The sequence below is a fragment of the Mobula birostris genome, chromosome 6, assembly GCF_030028105.1.
Source record: "Mobula birostris isolate sMobBir1 chromosome 6, sMobBir1.hap1, whole genome shotgun sequence".
NCBI lineage: Eukaryota > Metazoa > Chordata > Chondrichthyes > Myliobatiformes > Myliobatidae > Mobula > Mobula birostris.
In genome coordinates, this window is record NC_092375.1 from 114,846,868 (window position 1) to 114,863,911 (window position 17,044).

Consider the following 17,044-nt stretch of genomic DNA (forward strand, 5'->3'; position numbering starts at 1 on the left):
ACTAATCTCCTACGTGGGACCTTATCAAAGGCTTTCTGAAAGTTCAGGTACACTACATCCGCTCTCTCTCCCTTGTCCATTTTCATAGTTACATCCTCAAAAAATTCCAGAAGATTATCAAGCGCGATTTCCCCTTCGTAAATCCATGCTGACTCGGACCGATCCTGTTACTGCTATCCAAATGGGTTGTAATTTCATCTTTTATAATTGACTCCAGCATCTTTCCCACCACTAACGTCAGGCTAACCGGTCTATAATTCCCTGTTTTCTCTCTTCCTCCCTTGAAGAGAGGGGCAACATTAGCCACCCTCCAGTCCACAGGAACTGATCCTGAATCTATAGAACATTGGAAAATGATTACCGATGCATCCATGATTTCTAAAGCCACCTCCTTAAGTACCCTGGGATGCAGACCATCAGGTCCTGGGGACTTGGCCTTCAGACCCAACAGTCTATCCAACACCATTTCCTGCCTAATATAAATTTCCTTCAGTTCATCCATTACCCTAGATCCTTTGGCCACTATTATATCTGAGAGATTGTTCGTGTCTTCCCTAGTGAAGACAGATCCGAAGTACCTGTTCAACTCATCTGCTATTCACTCGTTTCTGCCCTCAAGGGGCCAATTTTGGTCTTAACTATTTTTTTCCTTTTCACATACCTGAAGAAGCTTTTACTATCCTCCTTTATATTCTTGGCTAGTTCACCTTCGTACCTCTTTTTTTTCTCCGCGTATTGCCTTTTTAGTTACCTTCTGTTGCTCTTTAAGTTTCCCAATCCTCAGGCTTCCCACTCGCCTTTGCTATGTTGTACTACTTTTTTATTTTTATACTGTCCATTACTTCCCTTGTCAGCCACGGCCTCCCCTTACTCCCCTTAGGATCTTTCTTCCTCTTTGGAACGAACTGATCCTGCACCTTCTGCATTATTCCCAGAAGCACTTGCCGTTGCTGTTCCACTGTCATCCCTGCTAGGGTATTGTTCCATTGAACTTTGGCCAGCCCCTCCCTCGTAGCACCATAGTTCCCCTTGTTCAACTATAATACTTACACTTCTGAGTTTCCCTTCGCCCTCTCAAATTGTAGATGAAAACTTATCATATTATGGTCACTACCTCCTAATGGCTCCTTTACCTCGAGGTCCCTGATCAAATCCGGTTCATTGCACAATACTAAATCTAGAATTGCGCTCTCTCTGGTAGGCTCCAGTACAAGCTGTTCTAAGAATCCATCTCGGAGGGGCTCCACAAACTCCCTTTCTTGGGGTCCAGTACCAGCCTGATTCCTCCAGTCTACCTGCATGTTGAAATCCCCCATAACAACTGTAGCATTACCTTTGCTACTTGCCAATTTTGACTCTTGATTTAACTTATACCCTACATCCAGACTACTGTTTGGGGGCCTGTAGCTAACTCCCATTAGGGTCTTCCTACCCTTAGAATTTCTAAGTTCTATCCATACTGACTCTACCTCTCCTGATTCTATGTCCCACCTCGCAAGGGACTGAATATCATTCCTCACCAACAGAGCCACCCCAACCCCTCTGCCCATCAGTCGGTCCTTTCGATAGGACGTATACCCTTGAATATTCATTTCCCAGGCCTTGTCCACTTGAAGCCATGTCTCTGTTATTCCCACAACATCATACTTACCAATTTCCAACTGTGCCTCAAGCTCATCCACTTTATTTCTTATACTCCGTGCATCCATATACAATACTTTTAATTCATTACTCCCCTCACCTCCCATATCAATTCTATCTTAGATTATATTTCAAAATGCAAAGTAACTTTATTATCAAAGTGTGTATATATCACCAAATACTATCCTGAGGTTCATTTTCTTGTAGGCACTCCATAAGACTACAAGATATAGGTGCAGAATTAGATCATTCACCCTGTCGAGCCTGCTCTGCCATTCCATCATGGATGATTTATTATCCCTCTTTAATCCATTCCCTGGCCTTCTCCCTGTAACTTTTGACACCCTTACTTACTCACCTATCAACAAACAAAGGAAAATCTGAAGATACTGGAAATCAAAGCAACACACTCAATGCTAGAGGAACTCAACGGGCCAGGCAGCATCTATGTGGGGAAAAAAAGTACAGTCGACATTTCAGGCCAAGACTATTCAGCAGGACTGGAGACAGAAAGGTGAGGGGTGGGTATAGAAGGTGGGGGGAGGGAGAGAAACACAAGGTGATATGTGAAACTGGGAGGGAGAGGGATGAAGTAAAGAGATGGGAAGTTGATTGGTGAAAGAGATATAGGGCTGGAAAAGGGGGAGTCTGATGGAAGAGGACAGAAGGCCATGGAAGAAAGGAAGAGTGGAGGAGGAGCACCAGTGGGAGGTGATGGGCAGGCAAGGAGTTAAGGTGAGAGTGAGAAAAGGGATTGGGGAATGGCAAAGGAGGTGGGGGGGGGGGCGCATTACCAGAAGTTCAAGAAATCGATGTTCATGCCATCAGATTGGAGGCTACCCAGAAGGAATAGTGTTGTTCCTCCAGCCCAAGTGTAGCCTCATCATGACAGTAGAGGAGGCCATGGATTGACGTATCAGAATGGTTAGTGGAATTAAATTGGGTGGCCACTGGGCAATCCCACTTCTGGCTGATGGAGGTAGATGCTCAGTGAAACAGTCTCCCAATCTGCACTGCGACTCACTGAAATACAAGAGGCCACACCAGGAGCACTGGATGCAGTAGGTGACTCCAACAGACTCTGACATAAAGTGTCACCTCACCTGGAAGGACTGTTTGGGGCCCTGAATAGTAGTGAGGGAGGAGGTGTAGGAGCAGGTGTAGCACTTGTTCTGCTTGCAAGGATAAGTACCAGGAGGGAGATCAGTGGGAAGGGACATATGGACAAGGGAGTTGCATAGGGAGCAATCACTGCAAAAAGCAAACTGGGCTGGGGGTGTGAGATGAGATCATGAGATCCCCGGATCCCTGCTGGAGATGGTGGAAGTTGTGGAAAATTATGTGCTGGTGGGGTGGTAGGTAAGGACAAGAGGAATCCTATCCTTGGTAGGGTGGTGGGAGGATGGGGTGAGAGCAGACATGTGAAATAGAGATGCGGTTGAGGCCAGTGTTGGTGGAGGAATGGAAGCTGCTTTCTTTGAAAAAGGAGGACATCGTCTTCATTTTGGAATGGAAGGCCTTATCATGAGAGCAGATTCAGCGGAAACAGGAATTGAGAGAAGGGGATGGCGTTTTTACAAGTGACAAGGTAGGAATGGGTATAGACCAGGTAGCTATGAGAGTCTGTGGGTTTATAATAGACATCAGTAGATAAGCTGTCGCCAGAGATAGAGACAGTGAGATGGAGATAGAGGGGGGGAAGTGTCAGAAATGGACCAATTAAACTTGAGGCTGGGTGGAAGTTACAGGCAAAGTTGAAGTCATAAGTTCTTCATGGGTGTAGGAAGCAGCACCAATGCAGTAGTTGATATAGCGTAGGAAAAGTGGGGGACAGACACCAGTGTAGGCTTGGAACATAGACTGTTCCACATAGCTGACAAAAAGGCAGGCATAGCTGGGACCCATGTGAGTACCCATGGCTACACCTTTTGTTTGAAGTAACTCGGAAGAGCCAAAGGATGAATTAAGAGTTAGGACAAGTTCTGCTAGATGGAGGAGAGTGGTGGTGGAAGGGAACTGATTGGGTCTGGTATCCAGAAATAAATGATAGTTTTGAGGCCTTCTTGATGGTGGAGGTATATAGGGACTGAACATCCACAGTGAAAATAAGATGATGGGGGCCAGGGAACTTAAAATCATTGAAAAGAACCAGAGCATGTAAAGCTAGGAAGTAGCTAGGATGTAGCTAGGAAGGGACTGAACTTGGCAGGGATAAAACAGTCGAGGTATGCAGATATGAGTTTAGTGGGGCAGTAACAAGCTGAAAGAATGGATCTACATATAGAAGCGGGTTTGCAGATCTCAGGTAGGAGGTAGAAACAGGAGATGCAAGGTGCGGGAACTGAGGTTGGTGGCAGTGGATGGGAGATCCTCAGAACTAATAAGGTAAGTGATAGTGTGGGAGATGATGGCCTGGTGCTCCTTAGTGGGATCCTATTTGAGGGGTAAGTAAGAGTAGGTGTCCGAGAGTTGTCACTGGGCCTCAGCAGAGTAGAGGTCAGATTGACAGACTACTACAGCACCCCCTTTATCTGCGAGTTTGATGGTGATGTTAGGATTGGTGCGACAGGCGTGGAGAAGAGAGCTTTCGGAAGGAGTGAGGTTGGAATGGGAGAGGGGAGTGTTGAAGTCGACAGTTGATGTCCTGTTAGCAGTTGACAGTGAAAAGGTCGAGAGGCAGAAGACCATTGCGGGGTGTCCAGGAGGAGGAAGGTTGAAGACGGGAGAAGGGGTCATCGGTGTAGGATGGGGAGTCCTTGCTAAAGAAATAAGCTCAGAGATGGAGGCAGTGGAAGGAACTCACTGAGGTGTGGGCGCAGAGGGACAAAGGTGAGGCCCTTACTGAGGACAGAAAGTTCTGCTTCAGAGAGGGGAAGGGCAGAGGTAATGGTGAAGACCTGGCACTGATGAGAGCTGGAATTGGAGGTGGGAAGGGGGTTGGTACTTTCTGAGGAAAAGGAAGGTTTTGGGTGCTCAGGGATAGTGGGGTGAGAGGAAGATGGAGTCTCCAAGGACCCAAGAGCTGGTGGTGGGACCTGAGAGTCTGGGTTCTGAATGTGCTCTGGATCATTTGAGTGGTTGTGGTCAGCAGCATGGATCGTGGTCTGGAGACGTCTGGGGCTGCCAGCATTGGAGACAGCAGGTTCTGTGGTCTGTAGACAAGCAATCTTCTGATCCTTGCAGGACGTGGAAAAAGTCATAGAATTGACGATTGACAGTGATCTGGTGGAGAATAAAGTAGTGGATGGGTCCATTAGAGGCAGTGGAGAGAGAATCACAGTTTTGGAAGTGACTGGGATAGGGACACCAGGTACCTCATGGTAGAAAGTGTGGCATGTAGAATGTGGTGGGAGAAACTGTCAGGTGAATGTGGGTACCTGGGGTCCTCAGAGGGTCCAAATGGAGAAACATGAAAATGAATTTAGAGGCCATGTGATACAAGCTGGCGGCAAAGACATGTTCCCAGGCAGGAACCTATCAACCTTCACTTGATCTTTGCAATGAATTCCATAGGTTCTCCAGAACAAAGGAATATTATAGAATGAGTGAAGATCTGCACGCAAAGACTGATGAGCAACCAATGTGCAAAAGAAGGGAAACTGTGCAAATACAAAAAAAAGATACTGTAATAACAAATAAGTAATACCAAGAATATGAGTTATTGAGTCCTTGAAAATGATCCATAGGTTGTGGTCAGTGATTAGTTCAGTGTTGTGAGTGAAGTTGTCCATGTTTAAGAGCCTGATGGTTGAAAGGTAATAACTAATAACTGTTCCTGAAACTGGTGGTGTGGGATCTCCAGCTCCTGTACCTCCTTCCCGATGACTGCAGTGAGAAGAGAGCATGACCTGGATGCTGTTTTCATGTGGCATTGCTCTTTGTAGATATGCTCAATGGTGGCAAAGGCCTTTCCTGTGATAGGACTCTATCCACCACTTTTTATAGACTTTTCCGTTATAGGGTATTAGTGTTTCCATACCAGGCTGTGATGCAACATGTCCGGATACTCTCTACTGTGCATCTATAGAACTCTGTCACAGTTTTAGATAGTGTGCTGAATCTGTGGGGAAAAAAATCAAAGAAAGTGGAATTGCTGTCTTGCCTTCTTTGTACTGGCATTAAAATGTTGGTCCCAGGAAATTAGATACTAATCCTTTCCATCTTTGATCCCCTAATGATCCCTTGTTCATGAACCTCTGATTTGTTCCTTTTGTCAATAATGAATGAAGGGTTGTTGTGGTACCATTCAGCGAGATTTTCATTCTCTCTCCTATATGCCAACTTGTCACCACCTTTGATTCGACCTGGTGGGTATATGGAATGAGCTGCGGGAAGAAGTGGTAGAGGCAAAAACAATTGCATCTAAAAGAGCTTTGGACTGATACGTGGATAGGAAAGGCTTAGAGGTATGTGGATCAAACACATAAATGGGGTTAGGCACTTAGCTGGCATTTTATAAATTGTGTCAAAAGGCCTATTTCCATGTTGCAAATTATGACCAGCATAGAGAAGCCCACAATGAATGCACATAAATTCAAATAAATTGCAGCTTTACCTGGAATGGTTTGGGTAGGATAGACGGTGTAAGCTTGTTTCAGTTAGATTGTGAAAGGCTTGGAGACACCAGGTGAAAATTTTGAATGATAAAGAATTGACGTATGATGAAAATAAGATGATAATGGTCTAGAATATACCATCTGCAAGAGTGGCGATGACCAGTAATTCTAATGGAAAATTGAATAAGCTGTTGAGGGAAATAGATTTGCAAGGATATGGAAATAGCTGAGGGGAATGGGACTAACTAGATTACTCTAGTGGAGATGAAGGCAGAGCAGTACTGGGTGGAGTTTCTGAGAGAAATTCAGAAGGTGCAGGATAGATAAATCCCAAAGAAGATGTATTGTAAAGGCAGGATGATGCAACTATGGCTGACAATAGAAATCAAAGCCAACATGAGAACGAGAGAGAGAGCATATAATAGAGCAGAACTTAGTGGAAAGTTGGAGGATTGAGAAGCTTTTAAAAAACTAACAGAAGGCAACTTTTTTAAAAAAAAACATAAGGATGGAAAAGATGAAATGTGATGGTAAGCTGGCCAATTATTTCAAAGAGGATACCAAAGGTTTTTTCAGGTATATATGGTAAAGAGTAAAACAGAGGTGAAAGTAGATATTGGACTACTGGAAAATGACACTGGAGAAGTCATAATGGAGGACAAAGAAATGGCAGACAAACTGAGTAAGTGTTTTCCATCAGTCTTCACTGTGGAAGACACTAGTAGAATGCTGGAGGTTTGAGAGTGTCGGGGCACTGTTGCTATTTCTAGGGAGAGGGTGCTCTGGAAACTGGAAGGTCTGAAGTCATTTGGACCAGATGGACTGCACCCCAGGGTTCCGAAAGAAGTAGCTAAAGAGATGGTGAAGGCATTAGTAATGATCTTTCAAGAATCTATAGACTCTAGCGTGCTTCTGGAGGATTGGAAAATTGCAAATGTCTCTTGACTTTTCAAGTAGGGCGGGAAGCAAAAGAAAGGCAATTATAAGACCATAAGACAAAGGAGCAGAAGTCGGCCATTCGGCCCATCGAGTCTGCTCCGCCATTTTATCATGAGCTGATCCATTTTCCCATTTAGTCCCACTCCCCCGCCTTCTCACCATAACTTTTGATGCCCTGGCTACTCAGATACCTATCAATCTCTGCCTTAAATATACCCAATGACTTGGCCTCCACTGCTGCCCATGGCAACAAATTCCATAGATTCACCACCCCCTGACTTATTTTTAAAAAAAAAAAAAAAAATTCTTTGCATTTCTGTTCTGAATGGGCCCTGTTCAATCTTTAAGTCATGCCCTCTCGTACTAGACTCCCCCTTCATGGGGAAACAACTTTGCCATATTCACTCTGTCCATGCCTTTCAACATTCGAAATGTTTCTATGAGGTCTCCCCTCATTCTTCTAAACTCCAAGGAATACAGTCCAAGAGCAGACAAACGTTCCTCATATGTTAACCCTCTCATTCCTGGAATCATTGTAGTGAATCTTCTCTGTACCCTCTCCAATGTCAGCACATCCTTAAATAACGAGACCAAAACTGCCCACAGTACTCCAAGTGAGGTCTCACCAGCACCTTATAGAGCCTCAACATCACATCCCTGCTCCTAAACTGTATTCCTCTAGAAATGAATGCCAACATTGTATTCGCCTTATTCACCACCGACTGAACCTGGAGGTTAACCTTTAGGGTATCCTGTATGAGGACTCCCAAGTCCCATTGCATCTCAGAACTTTGAATTCTTTCCCCATTTAAATAATAGTCTGCCTGTTTATTTCTTCTGCCAAAGTGCATAACCATACACTTTCCAACATTGTATTTCATTTACCACTTCTTTGCCCATTCTTCCAATCTATCCAAGTCTCTCCGCAGACTCTCCGTTTCCTCAGTACTACCGGCCCCTCCACGTATCTTCGTATCGTCAGCAAACTTAGCCACAAAGCCATCTATTCCATAATCCAAATCATTGATGTACAATGTAAAAAGAAGCGGCCCCAACACGGACCCCTGTGGAACACCACTGAACTGGCAGCCAACCAGAATAGGATCCCTTTATTCCCACTCTGTTTCCTGCCAATCAGCCAATGCTCTATCCACGTATGTAACTTTCCCATAATTCCATGGGCTCTTATCTTGTTAAGTAGCCTCGTGTGGCACCTTGTCAAAGGCCTTCTGAAAATCTATATATAGAACATCCACTGCATCTCCCTTGTCTAGCCTACTTGTAATTTCCTCAAAAAATTGTAATAGGTTTGTCAGGCAGGATTTTCCTTTAAGGAATCCATGCTGAGTTCTGCCTATCTTGTCATATGCCTCCAGGTACTCCGTAACCTCATCCTTGACAATCGACTCCCAACAACTTCCCAACCACTGATATCAAGCTAAGAGGTCTATAATTTCCTTTTTGCTTCCTTGCTCCCTTCCTAAATAGCGGTGTGACATTTGCAATCTTCCAGTCCTCTGGAACCATGCCAGTATCTATCGACTTTTGAAAGATCATCGCTAATGCCTCCGCAATCTCCACAGCTGCTTCCTTCAGAACATGAGGGCGCATTCCATCTGGTCCGGGAAATTTATCTACCTTCAGACTATTCAGCTTCCTGAGTACTTTCTCTGTCGTAATTGTGACTGCGCACACTCCTCTTCTCTGCCACCCTTGAGTGTGTGGTATACTGCTGATGTCTTCCTCAGTGAAGACTGATGCAAGGTACTAGTTCAGTTCCTCTGCCATCTCCTTATCTCCCGTTACAATTTCTCCAGCATCATTTTCTGTTGGTATTATACCTACTGTCACCTGCATTTTACTCTTCATATACTTGGAAAAGCTTTTAGCATCCTCTTTGATATTATTTGCTAGCTTCCTTCCATAGTTAATCTTTTCCCTCTTAATGACCTTCTTAGTTTCCTTTTGTAAGCTTTTAAAAACTTCCCAATCCTCTTGTCTTCCCACTAATTTTTGCTTCCTCGTATGCCCTCTCCTTTGCTTTAACCTTGGCTTTGACTTCTCTTGTCAACCACGGTTGCATCCTTTTTCCATTCGAAAATTTCTTCTTTTTTGGAATATACCTGTCTTGCACCTTCCTCACTTATGGCATAAACTCCAGCCACTGCTGCTCTGCCGTCTTTCCCGCCAGTGTCCCTCTCCAGTCAACTTTGGCCAGTTCCTCTCCCATACCACTGTAATTTCCTTTACTCCACTGAAATATCGACTCATCAGATTTCAGCTTCTCGTTTTCAAATTTCACAGTGAATTTAATCATGTTATGATCACTGTCTCCTAAGGGTTCCTTCACCTCAATCCCTCTAATCACCTCTGGTTCATTACACAATACCCAATCCAGTACAGCCGATCCCCTAGTGGGCTCAATGACAAGCTGTTCTAAAAAGCCATCTCGCAGACATTCTGCAAATTCTCTTTCTTGAGATCCAGTGCCGACCTGATTTTCCCAATCCACTCACATGTTAAAATCCCCCACAATTATTACAACACTGCCCTTCTGACAAGCCTTTTCTATTTCCTGTTGTAATTTGTAGTCCACATCACTGCATCTGTTTGGAGGCCTATAAATAACTGCCATCAGGGTCCTTGTACCCCTGCGATTTCTTAGCTCAACCCATAAAGATTCTGCACCTTCCGATCCTATATCACCTCTTTCTAATGATTTAATATCATTTCTTACCAATAAAGCCACACCTCCCCCTCTGCCTACCTTCCTATCCTACCGATAAACCGTGTATCCTTGGACGTTCAGCTCCCAGAGACATGCATCCTTTAGCCATGTCTCAGTGATGGCCACAATATGAGACGTGGCCATTTAGCCTGACCTCAGTGGTTGGGAAGATGTTGAAGTTGATTGTGAAAGTAGTTTCAGGGCACTTGGAAGCACATGATAAAAGTAGGCCAAAGTCAGCATGGTTTCCTTAATCTTGCCTGACAAATCTGTTGGAATTCTTTGAGGAAATAAGAAGCAGGATAAACAAAGGAGAATTGGTGGATGTTGTGTACTTGAACTTTCAGAAGTCCTTAAGGTCATACATGAGTTGGTTAGCAAGTGTTAGGGTTATAGCCCATGGTATTGTAGGAAAGGTACTAGTCTGGATAGAGCATTGGCTGATTAACAGACAAAGAGCGGGAATAAGTGAAACCTGTTCTTATTGGCTGTCAGTGACTAGTGGTATTTCGCAGGGGTCAGTTTTGGGACCGGTTCTTTTTATGCTGTATGTCAATAATTTGGATAATGGAATTGATGGCTTTGTGGCTAAGTTTGTGAATGGTACAGAGGTAGGTGGAGGGTCAGATAGTGTTGAGGAAACAGGGAGGCAGCAGAAGGATTTAGACAGATTAGAAGAATAGGCAAAAGAAGTGGTAGATGGTACAGTGTCAGGAAGTGTACGGTCATCACTTTGGTAGAAGGAATAAAAGTGTAGATCGTTTTCTAAATGGGGAGAAAATTCAAAAACCTAAGGTGCAAAGGGATTTGGGAGACACCATGCAGGATTCCCTAAAGGTTAACTTGCAGATTGAGTCAGTGGTGAGGAAGGCAAATGCAATGTTATCATTCATTTTCAGAGGACTAGAATATAAAAGCAAGGATGTAATGCTGAGGCTTTATAAGAGACTTGTGAGCCATTACTTAAAGTATTGAATAGTTTTGGGCCCTTATCTAAGAAAGGATGTGCTGACATTGGAGAGGGTTCAGAGGAGGTTCACGAGAAGGATTCTAGAAATGAAAGGCTTATTGTAGGATGAGTGTTTGATCGTTCCAGGCCTATGCTCATTGGAGTTTAGAAGGGGAGGGAGTGGAATCACATTGAAACCTATAATATGTTGAAAAGCTTAGAGTGGATGTGGAAAGGACGTTTCCTATAATGGGAGAGCCTTGGACCAGAGGGCACAGACTCAAAATAGAGGGCCATCCATTTAGAATGGAGATGAGGGATTTCTTTAGTCAGTGGGTGGTGAATCTGGAATTTGTTGCCACATGAAGCTGTGAAGGCCAGGTCATTGGGTGTACTTAAGGTGTAAGTTGATGGGCTCTTGATTAGTCAGGGCGTGAAAGGTTACATGGAGAAGGCAGGAGAAATGGGGTTGAAGGGGCAATGGATCAGCCATGATGAAATGTCAGAGCAGACTCAATTGGCCAAATGATCTAATTCTGCTCCTGTGTCTTGTGGTCTTGCTGCTTGTAGGCATGGACTTTTTGTGGATGTATTTTTAAAAAGCTCAGCACATTGACAATGCAGAGCAAAAATGAAACTGGCAAACATTGGAGTTGTATTGGAACGAATTGGTCCTGTTTTCAGTCAGGAAAAGCTGGTGGGAAGCTGATTTAATTCTTTTTAAAAACAAACTACAAAACATTTCATTTTAAGCGAAGATTATTAAATTTCTCGTATCCTATAATGCAGAATGTAGATGGGTCGATCAGGGTAAATAATTTAAGTAGATTTGGTTTTAAATGATGGTGAATTTTTAGTGCCCGTTAGATGTTGAGTGAACATTTACTCCATACTTCTATGTTTAAGTAATATAATAACTTGTCATGCTTTGGTTTCCAAAAAATCTGGCATTCTAAATATGGAAAAAAAGTCTTTAACATTTCCAAATAGATCTAAGGAGAATATGAAATACTTAAGGAAAATTAAAAGAGACAACAGACCTAACCAGACTCCCCTTCCACCACCAGCCTTCTACATTTGGCAGAACTATTCCACATACTCAACAATTTCACTTTTGCTCCTTGCACTTTCTTCAAACCCAAGGTGTAGCCGTGGGCACCTGCAAGGCCCCAGCTACATGTACCTTTGCATCAGCTATGTGGAACAGTGTATGTTCCAAATCTACATAGGGAATGCTCCCCAGCTGTTCCTGTGCTACATCAACAACTGCTGCTTCCTGTACCCATGCCGAGCTTGTAAATTTCATCAACTTTGACTCTATTTTCCACCCTACCCTCAAATTTATTTTGTTCCTCTTAGGCACTTCTCTCCCCTTTCTCGATTTCTCTGATTTCATCTCTGGTGACAAGCTGTCTAATTGTATCCTTTATAAAAAATCTTGTCTCTACCTCTTCCCACACTGTTTCTTTATAAAAATGATATTTCCTTTTCTCTGTTCCTCCATCTCTGACACATTTTAGGATGAGGTTTCTCATTCCAGAACATCTGAGAGGTCCTCCTTCAAAGAACAGAGTTTTTACTTCCTCTGCCATCTTCTAGCTCCCATAACAGGCAGAGTACCCCTTGTCCTTGCCTACCACCCCATGAGACTCCACATCCAGCACATTATTCTCCGTGGCTTCTGCCAGCTCCAAAGAGATATTACCACTAAACACAACAGTATAAAACACAACAACCACAAACCAATGAAAGTTTCTCTTAAGTGCCTTTAGCCCTATTTCTGTTTGTGTGTATCCCACACTTCTTGTCCAGAAGGGCTGGTCTTAGATCAAATTTCTAGAATTGAATCATCTCAAATAATTTACAGATCTTATCTCTATAATTAAAATATTTATTTTGCAAAGACAGAAAATTAACACCATAGCTGTTAACACCATCCTAGTAAACCTCCTTTGCATAAATGTTTTAATTTTAGCTTTGTTGTCTTTTAGTTGAAGTGAACTGAACTGTTATTATAAATTTGGACTTTCAGAAAACTGATGAAACCAATGTTGCGTTGGATAAACTTCAACGTAAGGTTAAGCTTACTGAAATACAGTTATCTCAGTTAGAAGACATACGTGATCAGGTGAGTACAAAAGAAGAAAGTGGCTTCTGAGTATTAAGGACATGTGCTAAATCATATACATAGAAACGTACAGGCTTTTCATCCACAATGTTGTACTGTTCTTAAATGCCATCCCACATTGTTCTCCACTTATTTTTCATCCATGTTGCTATCTAAGAGCCTCTTAAATGCCATTAATGTATCAGTCTCTTACCACCACCCCGGCAACAGAGTTACAGAATACATGTGGACTTAGATGTTAACTGTCCTGTGCTATCACCAGTGGGATCATCAGTTGATCTGCCACCTGTCTTCAGGAGTTTCGGCCCGCTTATGATCAAGACTCCCTCAAGGTGGTGGGCCAGCAGCTAAAGCACTACCTCCCACTGGTGAGCTTAAAAACTTGGCATCTGCCTCTATCAGAGTTGTTGGTCGCTTTCATCCAACAGATAGTCTGCTCTTCAGGTGTCTATGCAACTACTGAAGGGTTTGCAAAAGATGTATACACTGTCTGACTATCTGCCCCTCTGGACATACTTGGTCCATACCCATGCTGATCCTTTCTCTGCTGCCTCAGCTACAGCCCTGCTGGTTGACTTGATCTCTCTTCTAGTGAAGCCAAGGTCACTCAGCCACTTCTGGAGAGTGAATGCAATAAACCCACGGCAGCCTACTTCGAATGGATAGCATAAGACCTTCCACCCTCTGTCTCTGCACTCTGATCTTAATTCTGCATACTTGGTTAACTTGTGCTCATGGGCTTCATCGATGTTGTCTTCCCAGGGGACTGTGAGTTCACCAATAACCACTTCTCTACTGGTGTCAGACCATACGATTATATCTGGATGCAATGTGGTGAAAGCTATTTGCTCCGGGAAACTGCCTTTCCCGTCCAGGTCAGCCTTGACACACCAATCGTTGGCTGAAGAAAGTATGCTTGATCGTGAGCCTGCGCTGTACACCCTTGACTTGGAGCCTTCTTTTTACAAATGATATGCGACATTCTGTGCAGCATGGGGCATGAGATAAGTTGTGCTGCGGTACTCTCTGCTCAACCGCTTCTGTTACAACTTTGAGAACGTTGTTATGTCTCCAAGTGTACATGCCACTGGAAAGATTGACTCTGCGTGCACTCAAGATATGTTGAAGTGTTCCCTTCTCGCCACAAGCAGCACACCTGTCTGTCTTATCTTCATACCAGGTGCTGAGGTTGGCAGGTGTTGGGAGCAGATCTTACGCTGCTCTGCATAGAAAAGAAATGCGGAGCGGTTCCATCTGCCACAGAACATTCCAAGATAGATGTCATTGTTCAACACTTTCCCACCGGGTCCAAGCCCCTTATTTGGCCAGGCCAGCTGTTTTAGTTAACCTCTTCCCCTCTTCTACCTCTCGTATTTCTTGTGTTTCAAGCTCACGGTGCTCCTTACCTGTAGAAAATGACCACCACTTGTGGCTTGTCCATCCAAGTCCCTGGCGGCCTAGCTGGATAGCCCCAACCGTCTCCTTGTGCTTCAATCTAGATTCTGCCTCGTCAACTGCTACACGGACTGACCACTTCCTGCCTGATCTCACATCCGGCTGGGTGTTCTTGATGACAGGGTCTTTTGAGTCTCGAAGCATCAAGAATGATCTTACCTTGGCTACCTTGACCTCCTCAACAAGGGATTGCACTGGGATGGTAAGCTTTGTCTGGGTACTGTGGATTGCAACATTGGTGAGGCTGCTCGGTACTCCAAGCCACTTCACATACTTGTTGATCTTCCATTCCATTGCCTCAACATGGGACATTGCCACTTCATAGACAGTTAGTGGCCACATTATCCGTGGCATCAGTCCGTGCTGCAAGCACCACAACTTCAACTTGCCAGGCAAGCCACACTTGTCAACAGACATCAGACCTCTGCTGATCTGTTCTCTTGTCTCTTGAACCCTCTTGGTGTCTCTCAGCTCCTCTGTGTACCATCACCCAAGGCTGTTAACTGGTTGGTCCTGAATGTTCTATGCACCCACTTTGTGTATTAAAAAAAGTTACCTCTGATATTCCCCTTGTACTTTACTCCAATCACCTTAAAATCATGTCCCTTTGTATTAGCCATTTCTTTTGGTGGGGGAAGGTGCTGGCTGTCCATTCTTTTTATATAAAAAAAAAAATGCCTCTTAACATCTTGTACACCCCTATCAAGTCACCTCTCATCCTCCTATCCTCCAAAGAAAAGTCCTAACTTGCTCACCCTTTCTTCAAAAGACGTGCTTTCTAATCCAGGCAGAATCCTGATAAACCTTTGCACCCACTCTAAAGCTTCCACATCCTATAATGAGGCTACTGAACACAATACTCTAAAACTGGTTAGACCAAATGTAATAGAGCTGCAACCTTACCTTGTAGCTCTTGAGCTCAGTCCTCCAACTATTGAAAGCCAACACACCAGAAGCCGCCTTAACCACCCTATCAAATTGTGTGGCATGCAGGTGCCCCCCGCTTTTCGAATGTTCGCTTTATGAAACCTCACTGTTACGGAAGACCTACATTAGTACCCTATTTTTGCTTTCAGAAGGTGTTTTCACTGTTACGAAAAAAATCAGCACGCGATATAAGGCAGCGTGCTCCGAGCAGCCGGTTTCCCCTGGATTTGGAACTGCATTGCTTTAACACGAGCCTGTGAGCAGCCATTTGCAAGATGAGTTCTATGGTATCGGAAAAGCCTGAAAGAGCTCATAAGGGTGTTACACTTACAGTAAAACTAGACATAATTAAGCGTTTTGATCTTGGTGAACGAAGTAAGGACAGCGTGAGTTTGGCTTGTGGAAGCTGACGAACATGATGATGAAGAGGTTTTGGCATCCCATCACCAAGATCTGACAGATGAAGAGCTGATGCAATTGGAAGAAAAAAGGATAACAGTCGAAACCAAATGAGTAATGATAAAGTACGACTTTAATTTTGAAAGGGTATGTCGGTTTAGGGGATGTTTGCAGGATGGTTTGAGCCCTTATTAAAGAACTGTGTGATAGAAAAATGCGCGAGGCTAGCAGTCAAGCAAGCCTTCCACATCAGCCACAGCAGACGACAGACCTTGACCTTCGACATCGAGGCAGGCAGTCATAGGAGAAGATGAGCTGCCTGCTCTAATGGAAACAGTGTCCCACCACCCCAACACTCAGGCCACGGACAGGAACTGTACCGATGCGTGGAGAATGCAAAGGTAGCCGGGAGGCACACAACACATCTTTAAGAAAAAAAGCTGAAATAAACATGCTAATTAATTAGGTGCTGCCGACACGTAATTGTCGGCCCAGATCAGAGACAACGCAATCGGAAATCAGCACTGATCTGGGCCGACAATTACGGGTGGCACCTAATTAATTAGCATGTTTGTTTCAGCTTTTTTCTTAAAGATGTGTTGTGTACCTCCCGGCTACTGCTGGACCCCTGCGTTCTTCGCATCAATGTCTCAGTCAGCAGCCTGGAGGGTGGGGGCCACTGCACCACCCAAACTCCAACGACTCAGTCTAACACACCATCATCAGTGTGCTCAGTGCTGTTTTCCCAATTCCAGTAAGTGATACTACACTGTTCATACATTATTTCTACTTTATATCGGCTGTGTATTTTTACGTGTTATTTGGTATGATTTGGCAGCTTCATAGCTTAAAGGTTACTGGAGAGCGCTTGCGCGTGTTTTTGCCGACAGCGCTTGTGTGAGATTTTCGCTACAGAGAACAGTGCAGTCATGATTGTGGAAAAGTATTTCTACTTTATATAGGCTGTGTATTTATCATATCATTCCTGCTTTTACTATGTGTTACTGTTATTTTAGGTTTTATGTGTTGTTTGGCATGATTTGGTAGGTTATTTTTCGGTCTGCAAACGCTCACAAGATTTTCCCATATAAATGGTAATTGCTTCTTCGCTTTATGACATTTCGGCTTATGAACCGTTTCATAAGAACGCTCTACCTTCGGATGGTGGGGGAAACCTGTATTGGAATATATTTCGGGCTGAGACCCCTCAGCGGGACCTGCCAAAATCTGCCCCTCAATCTGTTCTTAATGTTTCTGTTGTTATTGACAGTTCTACAGAATAATCCCAAAAGAATAATTGCTCTCTTCCTGTTTCTGACTTC

The 17,044-nt window shown here is 43.9% G+C and overlaps 1 protein-coding gene across 1 annotated transcript in view; it reads left to right on the plus strand.

Annotated features, from left to right (window-relative positions):
* The window catches only part of LOC140199280 (glial fibrillary acidic protein-like), a 65,804-nt gene that overhangs the window by 18,244 nt on the left and 30,516 nt on the right, over positions 1-17,044 (plus strand). Inside the window, exon 3 of the mRNA XM_072261073.1 lies at positions 12,846-12,941. Coding sequence (XP_072117174.1) covers positions 12,846-12,941 — 96 coding nt within the window. The remainder of the gene's footprint in view (positions 1-12,845; positions 12,942-17,044) is intronic.